This window comes from Megalobrama amblycephala, linkage group LG21 (genome assembly GCF_018812025.1).
Source record: "Megalobrama amblycephala isolate DHTTF-2021 linkage group LG21, ASM1881202v1, whole genome shotgun sequence".
NCBI lineage: Eukaryota > Metazoa > Chordata > Actinopteri > Cypriniformes > Xenocyprididae > Megalobrama > Megalobrama amblycephala.
Genome location: NC_063064.1, coordinates 15147025 through 15159350, shown reverse-complemented (window position 1 = coordinate 15159350; position 12326 = coordinate 15147025). Strand labels below are relative to the sequence as shown.

Here is a 12326-nt window from a genome sequence, read left to right as displayed (position 1 = left end):
TGGAAATCTTTTCTTTGTACTTTTGTCAATTAAATAAAGGTTCAAGAGAATTAACAAATCACAGATTCTTGATTTTATTGCATTTCATAAAACATCCAAACTTTTCTGGAAATGGGGTTTGTATATATATATATACACTATATTGTCAAAAGTATTGGGACACCCATCCAAATAATTGAATTCAGGTGTTCCAATCACTTCCATGGCCACAGGTGTATAAAATCAAGCACTACGCATGCAGACTGCTTCTACAAACATTTGTGAAAGAATGGGTCACTCTCTGGAGCTCAGTGAATTCAAGCCTTGTACCGTGATAGGTTGCCATCTGTGCAATAAGTCCATTTGTGAAATTTCCTCATTACTAAATATTCCATAGTCAACTGTTAGTGGTATCAAAACAAAGTGGAAGCAATTGGGAACAACAGCAACTCAGCCACGAAGTGGTAGGCCACGTAAAATCACAGAGCGGGGTCAGCGCATGCTGAGGCGCACAGTGCGCAGAAGTCGCCAACTTTCTGCAGAGTCGATATCTACAGACCTCCAAACTTTGTCTGGCCTTCAGATTAGCTCAAGAACAGTGTGTAGAGAGTTTCCATGGCTGAGCAGCTGCATTCAAGCCTTACATCACCAAGTGCAATGGAAAAGCGCCGGATGCAGTGGTGTAAAGCGCGCCACCACTGGACTCTAGAGCAGTGGAGACGTGTTCTCTGGAATGATGAATCACGTTTCTCTGTCTGGCAATCCGATGGACGAGTCTGGGTTTGGCGGTTGCCAGGAGAACGGTTCTTGCCTGACTGCATTGTGCCAAGTGTAAAGTTTGGTGGAGGGGGGATTATGGTGTGGGGTTGTTTTGGGGCTTGGCCCCTTAGTTGCAGTGAAAGGAACTCTTAATGCTTCAGCATACCAAGACATTTTGGACAATTTCATGCTCTCAACTTTGTGGGAACAGTTTGGGGATGGCCCCTTCCTGTTCCAACATGACTGTGCACCAATGCACAAAGCAAGGTCCATAAAGACATGGATGAGCAAGTTTGGTGTGGAGGAACTTGACTGGCCTGCTCAGAGTCCTGACCTCAACCCGATAGAACACCTTTGGGATGAATTAGAGTGGAAACTGCGAGCCAGGCCAACATCAGTGCCTGACCTCACAAATGCGCTTCTAGAAGAATGGTCAAAAATTCACTCCTAAACCTTGTGGAAAACCTTCCCAGAAGAGTTGAGGCGGTTATAGCTGCAAAGGGTGGGCCAACTCCATATTAAACCCTACAGATGAAGAATGGGATGTCATTAAAGTTCATGTGCATGTAAAGGCAGGCACATGAACTTTAATGACAGTTCATGTGCCTTCAGTGGGGTGTACAAAAATGAGTACACCCCACTGAAAGTCTCTGGAGCAAAGCTAAATTAGACTACAAATGTCTAATTTAACAAGAATTCAACCACAGGTGAGTCTAATTATTCATTACACAGGTGTCCAGCAGACAGTTGACTATAAAGGGGTGTTAAAACCCCTTCCCATTTCATGCTGTCAGCAATGGCACCACATGGAAAAGAAATGTCACAAGACCTGAGAAAGAAAATAATTTCTTTACACCAGAAAGGTGAAGGCTACAAGAAGATCAACAAAGCTTATCAGTCAGAATACTGAAGCAAAAGTAATACTGAACAAAAATTTAAAAAAGATGGAACTGCAACCATCTCACAGAGATGTCCAGGTCGTCCACGGAAGTTAACACCTCGACAGGAGCGTCTTCTGATGAGAAGGGTTGAAGATAATCAGCATGCAAGTTCACTGCAGTTATCTAAAGAAGTAGAAAGCCAAACTGGGGTGACTATTTCCCGTGACACAATACTGCGTACACTGCAGAGGAATGGCATGCATGGGTGCTGTCCACGAAAGAAGCCTCTCCTAAAGCCCAGGCACAAAAAAGCCCACCTTGCCAGGGCCCATGCTGACAAAGATGAAGACTACTGGGACTCTATACTCTGGAGTGATGAGACCAAGATAAATGTTTCTGTAACTGATGGCTTCAAAACTGTATGGCGTCGCAAAGGTGAGGAATACAAAGAAAAATGCATGTTGCCAACAGTGAAACATGGTGGTATCAGTGTCCTTATGTGGGGCTGCATGAGTGCTGCTGGTGTCGGGGAGCTGCATTTCATTGATGGCATCATGAATTCACAGATGTACTGCTCTATACTGAAAGAGAAGATGCTACCATCACTCCATGCCCTTGGTCGCTGTGCATTTTTCCAACATGACAATGATCCTAAACACACATCTAAGGCCACTGTTGGATTTCTGAAGAAGAACAGAAAGTGATTCATTGAATCACCTTGATTCATTGACTCCACAACTATTGGTAATAACCATATGTTGTGTACCTAATTGATATTGAAAAATTAACTGTTATTAAAAACTAGACTAACAACAGTTGATTATATGAATAATTTTAATTCTTACAGTTTTCTACTCAACTTTTACTTAAGACCCACTCAGTGAAACCATTCACTCATGTACCGAATCGTCTGCAAAACTACAAGCACATTACATGCTTTAAACTAAGTTTGCTATTGTAAAACAAACTTTTTGCAAAACTCTAAACATAGTTCTCTACATTACACACATCTTTCAAGCTATCAGCTGTTTTGTTTCATTTGGGAAACACTGCCATTTAAATGCCACAGTCATTTACTGATGTCCTACACCCAGTGATCATGTGAAAACATTTACACTTAATTTGTTAACTTAGAAATCAAAACTTTAAAATACATTTTACATAGTGCATAGACCTATTGTACCTCTTATCTATCATACTTATTATCTTTGTAACTGCTTAGGCACATTCCAAAGCTACAAATTACAAACCCAACTGGTTAGAATGAAAACCTAACGTTGTTCCCAAATGCATCCACTAGGGGCCACTACAGACATGCTATTGATAAGTGCTTATAAAAGTGAGTTGCATACTATATATATAAAATACTAAAGTATTATAGCATAAGTTTGGTCATTGTTTAGAAGTGTATAAATTATATGCATTATTAAAACAATATTTTCAGCATTTCACAGTTTTCCTTCTTGCCAAATCTTGAGGAAAAAAAGTATTGCATTGACTCATGCTTTTTGATATATATCAAAAATCGGTGTTTACCAGTTTGAACAGCTTTTGACAATGTCACAGATCAACTTGAAATTTCTCTTTTTCTTAACTTAATAGATTTGAGCGGAAACTACTGTATTAAATCAAAAGTTGTCAGGAAATACCTTGATTGAAATTTGGATTCCAGCAAGTGTTGCATATGTTTACATTGCTCAATTTCATTTCTGTACAACATCAGTAGGCTACTACAAGATTAAGAAATGTACCATATCACCTAGGATGTACAGTATATTCCATTTCAGGTTATCAACAGATCAACAAAGACCTTAAAACCAAAAATGAGCATGCGGTAAAGGTCCAGCACTCAAGATGCTAAAAGCTTTCTCAGACTCTATATATTCAGAAAGGTCAGAAAGCATCAGGAGCCATGACCCCAATGGAGACATCAATCCTGTATGGCCATATACACACTGCTAGGCACTACACAGCATGATGTGCACAAGAGCATTCAAGCATCTTCATGCCAGACCCTAGTCATGAATGAATAGGGTGAACAGTTCGGTGCCTAGAATACACAGAATGTTTTACCAGTGTTGGTGCTAATAGCCAAACACACACCTCATCACACATGTATATAATTAATAAACTTTAATTTTGTACCATTTTGTGCTATATTAAAAGGTAATGCGATTCTCTGGTGGGAAACATTATTTTATACTCAACAAACATGAACTTATTTTACGTTTTTGGCAGAACATTTAAGTAAGATCTGGCAACCCTCGAGTTAACTTGTTCTTCCTTGAATTGTACCATAAATGCTTTCGATTCACCATTAGCTTCAGCTTTCGTTTTCGCTTGACAGTGGGAGGGTTGAGTACGGGTAGTTCGTCTTGTTATTCGGAATTTTCGTTTGATGTGCTTAATAAAGCTTCTGAAGTCTTTGCTCTGTCGTGTGTTACGATTTGTACGTACGTTGACTACTTCGTTTTGGCGTTTTCTTCGTAGTAACCTGCGTTTGCGATATATTCGCCAAATTAACATGGAGTCAGATGATGAGTGTGAGTTAGACTCCACATGGGAGGATGAACACAAAAATAAAGAACCAAGAAAGAAGGTAAGTTTGAAGCTTTATTTTTCCCCCCTATTGTAACTATGCAACGTTTATTCACTGAATTTTATACCATTTTATACCATTTACTATTGTTCCCACTTTCAGTTTCTATATGAAAAGATTTTGCAAACTACTGTCTCATTTTGGATTTCTATGTGTGTTTAAAGAACAAAAGAATGAGTCACAGGAACATGTATGCTGCAAAGGACATGCAAGACTTTCGGCATAGAGTCCGGGTAAGTTCCATTACCTTCATATAAGGAAGGGTGGGGTAAGATGTGCCACTTTTTAATGCATTTTCCTTCTTGACAAGGAGAAATGAGGTGAAACGTATGTGTAACTCATAAACATAAAATGATACATCAGTCATAAAATGCAAAGTGTCAAGTGACAAGCTTGATGTGTCACTCTGGAAATAGGAATGTGAAACTTTATATCTGTCTTCTTTCAAAGCAATAAATACAAAAGTCTATTATGAAATAATATAAGCAGTTCGCATTTCTAAAAAAAAAAAACATTAGTAATTTAGCAAAGCCCTGCACTAAATAAAATTGAACTAATGAAATGATTTGCAGCACAAACTTAATGTTTGTTACATAATATGGTTAAAGAAAATAGATAAATAAGGACAAATAGTGTCATGACAAATAGTGTGCACATTTATTAAAGGGATAGTTCACCCAAAAATGTAATTTCTGTCATCGTTTACTCACCCTCAAGTTGTCCCAAATCTGTATGAATTTATTTGAATAATATAGGTAGCCAAACAGTCAATGGGGCCTAGAGTTCGGACCAAATTCTGAGCTCTGAGCCCTCTCCTCGGACAGCACGCCAAACATGCATATTTTATGCTATATCTGATTATAAGTGTAACTCATAAACTTACCCACTGACATGTCTTACCCCACTCTCCTTTAATTAGCTTGTCTGTTCACATTCCTTCACTGAAACAACAAGTGAGTATCTAGATCAAAAAAGGAAAACCTGCTGTGGACTGTTGTTTCTCAGAATTCATTCTTACATGATTGTGTTTGTTTCTGACACTAGGACTTAGATAATGATGATGATGATGATGACGATGATGATGACAACGAAGCAGGTGAAGTAAGTAATGCATCCTGTTTCTAATATTACACAATTTGCTACTTCTAGCTTGCTACTGTGTTTAGAGCACATGTCAAACACATAGGCCAAAACCTAAGTTCATGTGGCCCACAAGATAATTTAATTATACTGTCATTGTGTATTATTTCTACCTCGTTATATGCGAGTTAATTTCTAAAAAAATGTATGAATGAAACGTCTCAGATAGTGCTGTCCAGCCAATCAGGTAGTGTTTTTATTGTGAATATTAACCTTTCACGTGTATCACACATATGTTCAAAACATTCAGTGCATGATGTGATGAACTGAAAAATTCAAATCTGCTTTTGCTCTTTGACTGGCAGCACTGAGCCAGAGACGACTTTAGTTGTCATATATCACAACTGTTCAGTGTATTCAACAACGTAATATTTATTTTAGGTTTCCGACATTTAAATACATCTACGTACTAGTAAAAACATTAAAGGAGTCATGATGAACTGCATTTTTTATGTTTCCTGAGGTGCACTTTAGAATTTAGAAATAAAAGTCCATTTTCTACCCTGATTTTAGCCCTCTGATTTGAACGCTCTGTTAGAAGGGGCGTGTCTGCTGTGAGACTTCAGTGTAAACATCCACTGCTATGATTGGCTAACATCTTTGCATATGAAATAAGTATTACATATGGAACTCTTTCGAAAACTTTTACTACGTTTTTGATATTACAGCTGTCAAGATGAACTAATTCAGACCTGCCAACATGTACGCATTTTGCGTACCAGGTACGCATTTTGACCTCAAAGTACGCTGGTACGATTTGTCATTCTATACTACGCAAAAACCCGGTGACTCCTCTGTGCACGCCTAGTACTCAAATCCAGCAAAAGAGTTCGACCAATCTGAGCGCTGGGTTCATTTCCCTAAATAGCAAGAGGGGATGATTGACAAATGCGTACAGCCTATCAATAAAAAGAGACTGCAAATCGACAGCAATACAAAATCCCGCTCGATCCCTCCTTCCACTCCCGCCGTCTGTGACTGAATTCTCAAGCGAGGACAATACAGCAGTCATGGTACTTCTGACACCTTAAGGTAAACGAGTATAAAATGTACAAGTAATGTTGAACAACAAATCTAAATAAAATTGAAATCGCTGATTATGAAAATGTTGTGATGTGTGACTGACTGACAAGCGCGAGTCTGGAGAAACAGGCGTTTATTTATTTATTCTCAGTGTTGAGAAACATATATAGCCTACATGTGTTGCGTTATTATGTTAATACTAACTAAAGTAACTAATTATGTTACATAGCCTACTTATTTTGTATGAAAACTATGACATTAGTTACTTATGCATTTAACGTGACCGTTGTCTCAATGCTGCGCGAGCCCTCTCTCATAAACACAAACGCGTGCGCGCACAGAGAGGTAAAATGAAAATTGCCGTGTTTGGTTTAAAATTTATTCTTGCTTGTGTTATTTTTTTTTGTCAGAAAAGATTTTTAACTATCCACCCGTGTTTTTAAGATTCGGTAAATGACGGACGCTTTAGTTAACACAACCCCTCGTTATATGACTAACTTCTTGATATTCCTGAATACTCGATGCGTTTGCTCTTATTGGTCCTTTCTATTCATTGTCAACTGTTTTCTATAAATATGTTTGTATTGGCTAACCTTTTATTCAGCGAATGTTTGTCTTGTTTATAATTCAAAGACAGCACGCTACAAATAGAAACCCTTTTTTTCTGTGGGATTTAGTATCATATTTTGATATTGGAATAATAAATTAAGTATTTTAAATGAATCACATGTAAACTCAATGTTTACTATTTTCTAAGGGTTTCTTAATTGTAGACTAGTTTTCATTACAAAACCTGTATGAACGACTCAACTGTCAGGTTAGTTGTATGTAAATATAGCCTTCTTGAAATTGCAAACAAAAAATTTTGTCCATATTAAATATATGAATGTGATTTACTTGTGGTTTGTATAAGCACACATTATGCAATGCAAGAATAATCATGAATTAAAAAAATGCTTTTGAGCAGGTGTAGTAACATTTTTAATTGTGTCAAATAAAAAAAAAACTTTAACAGTCAAAATTAGATTAAAGAAGATGGGTTTGTGTGCTTAGTGTATTGTATTATCAAAAATGTAAAAAATTACATTAAATTTTCCAAGGTTGGCAGGTCTGCTAATTGTGAAAAGTGTTGATTAGCATTATATTTAGATGTACTCCTATCGCATGAAAGGTTGCAGTGATGACCACTGTAGCCGATGACAGACATGTCTGTTGAGTGCATGAATGCAGAGATCTCGTCATTGCAATTCAACTTCTGCACTCTCATGAACGCTTTCATCATAACTAACAAAGCAAACATGACATAAATACAGACAGCGTCATTGATTATAAAATTTATATATAAATTACAGATTGGCATAGAATTAACTTTACATGTTTTGGCATTCTTCGGGTCCATTCTTCTAGTAAAAGTCTCGTCTTACCCCAGGTGAAAAATAATCACTTCTAAATGACTTAAAGTGCTCTATTTTCGCGGACTAATTTTGTACTTCATATTCTTCTTTAGTACTTCTTAAGAACATCTAAGTGTACTCAACTGTGCTATTTTGAGACACCATGAAATATGAACTAAAATGTGCAAAATAGTACAAAATTAGTGTAATTATAAACTTTACTATAAACATTATAAACATAAGTTATGTGTTGTAAATCCAATGTGCTCTGACAGCGTTGTATTACACAAAAATGTTGTATTCACTACGTTGTATTACAAAACATGTCTATAAGTTCTGCTTATATTATTATATGTTACTGTCTAAAGTCAATATATTATTAAGTTACTAATCAACTAACATGGTCATTATAAAAGTATTTAAATAACAAAATCTAGTTAAATAAAAAAAACGATACATCAGTCATAAAATGCAAAGTGTCAAGTGACAAGCTTGATGTGTCACTATGGAAATAGGAATGTGAAACTTTATATCTATCTTCTTTCAAAGCAATAAATACAAAAGTATTATAAAATAATATAATAAGCAGTTCTAATTTCTAAAAAAAAAACATTAGTAATTTAGCAAAGCCTAAATGAAGGCTTTGCACTAAATAAAATTGAACTAATGAAATGATTTGCAGCACAAACTTAATGTATGTTACATAATATGGTTAAAGAAAATAGATAAATAAGGAAAGCTTTGGTGCATATAATGAGTGATGAAATCGGTCTAATTTCTAGTCAGCGCTTTTGAGTCCGGGCACAAATTAACTTTGACACCCCTATTTTAGAGTATCATTTACACAAAACTACCTGGTTTTGTAGCCCACAAAGTAGTCTTGATTTGGAGCAGATGCTTGAGAATGGGTTTATGTAGTGTTTTTTTATTATTGTTATTGCTGTTGTTGTTGTCTAGGACAGCTTCTATAACCTGGAGTTTTACCGTGGTAAAATAAATTCTTCACCTGATGGTATGGCATTTTGCTCTTTCTATATTTAAATTACACAATTGTATTTATTTGTCTAATACAAGTGTCATTCAAGCAAGGCAAATGCTTTAACATATTACCTTTGTTCATGCAGATGTTCACATTGATACATTTCACCAGGAGTGGAAGGGTCAATATGACTGGCTGGAAGACTGTCACTCCTACATTCAATGGTTAGATCCTGTTACACTTCATCCATGAGTTCTAGTTAAATGGTTTAACTAATATACTGTAAGTACTTTAAACATTTGAATGGCCATCATTTAACTAGCCATTTCAAAATGTTGCAGGTTGTTTCCAATACAAGAGCCAGGGATGAATTGGAGAGCACATGTGCTCACAAAAAAGGAAATAAAGGTCAGTTTAAAACATGCAGTTAGATGGTTTTTCAACTCTATTTGCCAACCAGCTTTAAAAAATAAGTATTTGGCTGACAGGATTTGTCATATTTTGGAGGAAACATCAGTTCATAAGCTTGTTAAGGCATTGATAAAAAAACAAAAACAGAAACATGTTTCTATTCATCTGATCAATTTATTTCCAGCTGTTCCGTGAAGATGAGGAAGTAAAGAAGAAATTGGTGGAATCATATAAGCTCATGTTGGATTTTTATGGTATACGTTTGGTCGATGAATCAACAGGAGAGGTGGAACGTGCTGATAACTGGGAGGAACGCTTTAGCAACTTGAACAGGTTTTTACTGTCATGTTTTTCCTTTTTGTGGACTTTTAATGATGTTGTTTCAATACTTCTATAGGCATTTCCAGTGTTCAGAGTCTCTTTCTTTGATTTTGCAGATATTCACACAATAACCTGCGCATCACACGCATCCTGAAGTGTTTGGGGACTCTAGGATTGAAGCGCTACCAGGCCCCACTGGTCAGGTTCTTCCTCCATGAAACTCTTGAGAAGAAACAACTTAAGCGTGTGAAACAAAGTGTACTAGATTACTTTATGTTTACTGTATTGGACAAATCAGAGAGACGAAAGCTGGTTAGATTTGCCTTTGAGCATTTCAAGCCCCGTGAACAGTTTGTCTGGGGCCCCAAGAAGAGACTGTCAAGGGAGGTAGATATAAAAAATGAAGAGAATAAAGACAATAATACTGCAGAACATAAGCAGCAAAGGGAGACTGATAACAGTGAAAAAGATCAGCAGGCAATAACTGTGCAGCTAGTTGAAATAGGTTCAGCCAAAAATAATAAAGTTGAACAGGATTCAGATGATAACAGTCAATGCAGCTCAGAAGACAAAAGTGTAAAGGAAAATCAAGAGGTGAGCATTAGTGATGCCAAGAAGTCAGGGGAGGTACATAATGAAAGTGAAAACTTTGACCCTCTTACACAGAATAGAACTGGAGAAAATGGGCAGCAAAAGGAAACCAATGAGAGTACACAAGAATTGAATACGCTAAATGATATAAACAGTGAAAAAGAGGCAATAGATATTCAGTCAGTCGAAACAGGTTCAGACAAAAATGAACAGGATCCAACTGAGAACATACAATGCAGTTCAAACACAAAAAAAGTAGAAAAGCAAGATCAAGAGAAGAGTAATGATAGTAATGAAGAGCACTTCAAGTCCCAAGAAAACTCAGACCCCATGAAGATTCTCTCAGGTTCTCAAGTGGTACATGGAGAAAATGAAAACCTCAGCCAGATTACAGAAAATAAATGCAGTAAAAAAGGAGAAGATGAGCAGGAAATGGTAAAGCTCCATGAAAGCACTGATGAAATGGGCAAAATAGATGCCAATCATCCTCCTGAAGGGATGGAAAATGAGACACCTAAAGATCACCAGAATATAGATAAACCAGATAGTCCAAACAAATTGACGGGAACCAATTCTGAAGGTGATCAGGGTGCAAATGAGGACGGTCAGTGCAGCTCAGAAAGCAAAAGTGTAAAGCAAAATCAAGATATGAGTGATGGTGATGATCATGTTGGCATGACAACAGAAAACAAGTCACGTGATGATGGTGTTGTTGACATGACACCAGAAGACATGTCTCGTGATGATGATGATTGTGTTGACAAGACACTAGAAAACATGTCTCGTGATGATGATGATGATGTTTCTGTCAGGTGAGGTACATAGCAAAAATGAAAATTTTAGCCAGCTTAGAAATATAGCACACATAAAGTGAACCAAATAGATGCCAGTAATCTTGTCAAAGGGATGGTAAATGAAGAAAACAGTGGAAAAGACCTGCAGGTCAAAACAGATTTAAGCACAAATAATGAAGATGAACAGGATCCAAATCAGGACAGTCAATGCAGTTAAGACTATAGAAAAGAGACGAGTACTGGTAGTGATGAAGAGACAAATTCTCATAATAAATCTGAAGGAGGGTCTAAATATCTGATTTGCTAAATAGAAATGAGGGAAGGTATAGTGAAACAAGGATGTTATAGGAAAACTTAAAATATAGGTTGAACTTAAAAAGGTTGTTTCATGAATTTGTATGTTTGATTCCTCTGAATTATATGAATATATGATCTATGTGAATGTCATTTTGAATTTTGGCTTAAGTTAAAGAATCAGATTTCTAAATATGAATATGTTTTAATTTTGTAGATAAAAAGAGAAAATGACATCACAAAGGTTAAATTTATCTTGCCTTGTAAATGCAATGTAATATTACATAAACATGATTTTTTTAATAGGATTGTACTGTAAAAAGCAAGTTAATGTCTCTTCACTGACTAAAAGGCATTGCGTCTGATAACTTGACAAGAAATGAAGCAATGAAACTTGTGATGATCGTGCAAGATTGCCCTATGAAAATTAACACCAATTTCTCTGCTTTTAGCCTATCTCGGATTACTTTTTTTACTGAGATTACTGGAAATATATTGGAATTTTCATGAATATTTTTGAAAGTTGAATATTTATTTGCATGATTTAGATCATTGATGACTTTGATGAATTAGAAACTGGTGTTATAAAATTAAATTTGAATGTTTTGTATCAAATACATAGTGTTGATTCTATTCAAGTCTATTAAGAATTATGCTGTTTTGGTTTGCTATTTAGGTTTGGTTTTTACTGCTGAAGCAAATAAATGATGTCTTCCCACTAATAAAATGCTAAAAATAAGAATAGAACATTTTGTAAACCACACTGAACATTCATAGCTACAGTACATGTCATTAATATATCAATAAAAAATAAATAAAAAGCTGTTTCAACAATATTGTTACTAAAAATGACACTAAAAATTAGAGCGTTTCTTCTCTCTGTCACGTGATCAGAGGGGAATACTGACTTACAACATACTGCACTGGTAAGTAAACGACAAACTCTTCATAAGCATAGAAACTCCCTAAAATGTGTTGCTTGTCACTTTATTAGAATAATTCTGTCTAGTGGAATTAAAATGTAGTTAGCTGTAGCTTTAAGTCACTAAATATGCAACGTATTAGCACACGGAAATCTGTTTGGTAAATGTGTTTAATTGGGAATCAGTAGTTGTCAGTGAACATTTCTTGTCATTTTGTTTTGCATTTTATGGCAGCATT

The 12326-nt window shown here is 36.1% G+C and overlaps 1 protein-coding gene across 1 annotated transcript; it reads left to right on the top strand.

Moving 5' to 3' along the window:
* Positions 1-3918: 3918 nt before the first annotated feature.
* On the top strand, positions 3919-11986 carry LOC125256543 (opioid growth factor receptor-like protein 1). The gene is made up of 9 exons (XM_048172622.1): positions 3919-4218; positions 4383-4451; positions 5263-5319; positions 8733-8787; positions 8900-8978; positions 9096-9162; positions 9350-9498; positions 9603-11010; positions 11059-11986. The coding sequence occupies exons 1-8, from the start codon at positions 4018-4020 to the stop codon at positions 10891-10893; spliced, it is 1968 nt and encodes a 655-aa protein (XP_048028579.1). The 5' UTR covers positions 3919-4017; the 3' UTR covers positions 10894-11010; positions 11059-11986.
* Positions 11987-12326: the final 340 nt, after the last annotated feature.

Bases quoted from the DNA above. Each gene is read 5' to 3' on its own strand.
- LOC125256543 (XM_048172622.1), top strand. From the start codon at position 4,018: ATGTGCTTAATAAAGCTTCTGAAGTCTTTGCTCTGTCGTGTGTTACGA. The intron at 5,320-8,732 runs GTAAGTAATGCA...GTTGTTGTCTAG, and splicing joins ATGACAACGAAGCAGGTGAA to GACAGCTTCTATAACCTGGA. The intron at 9,499-9,602 runs GTTTTTACTGTC...TTGATTTTGCAG, and splicing joins CGCTTTAGCAACTTGAACAG to ATATTCACACAATAACCTGC.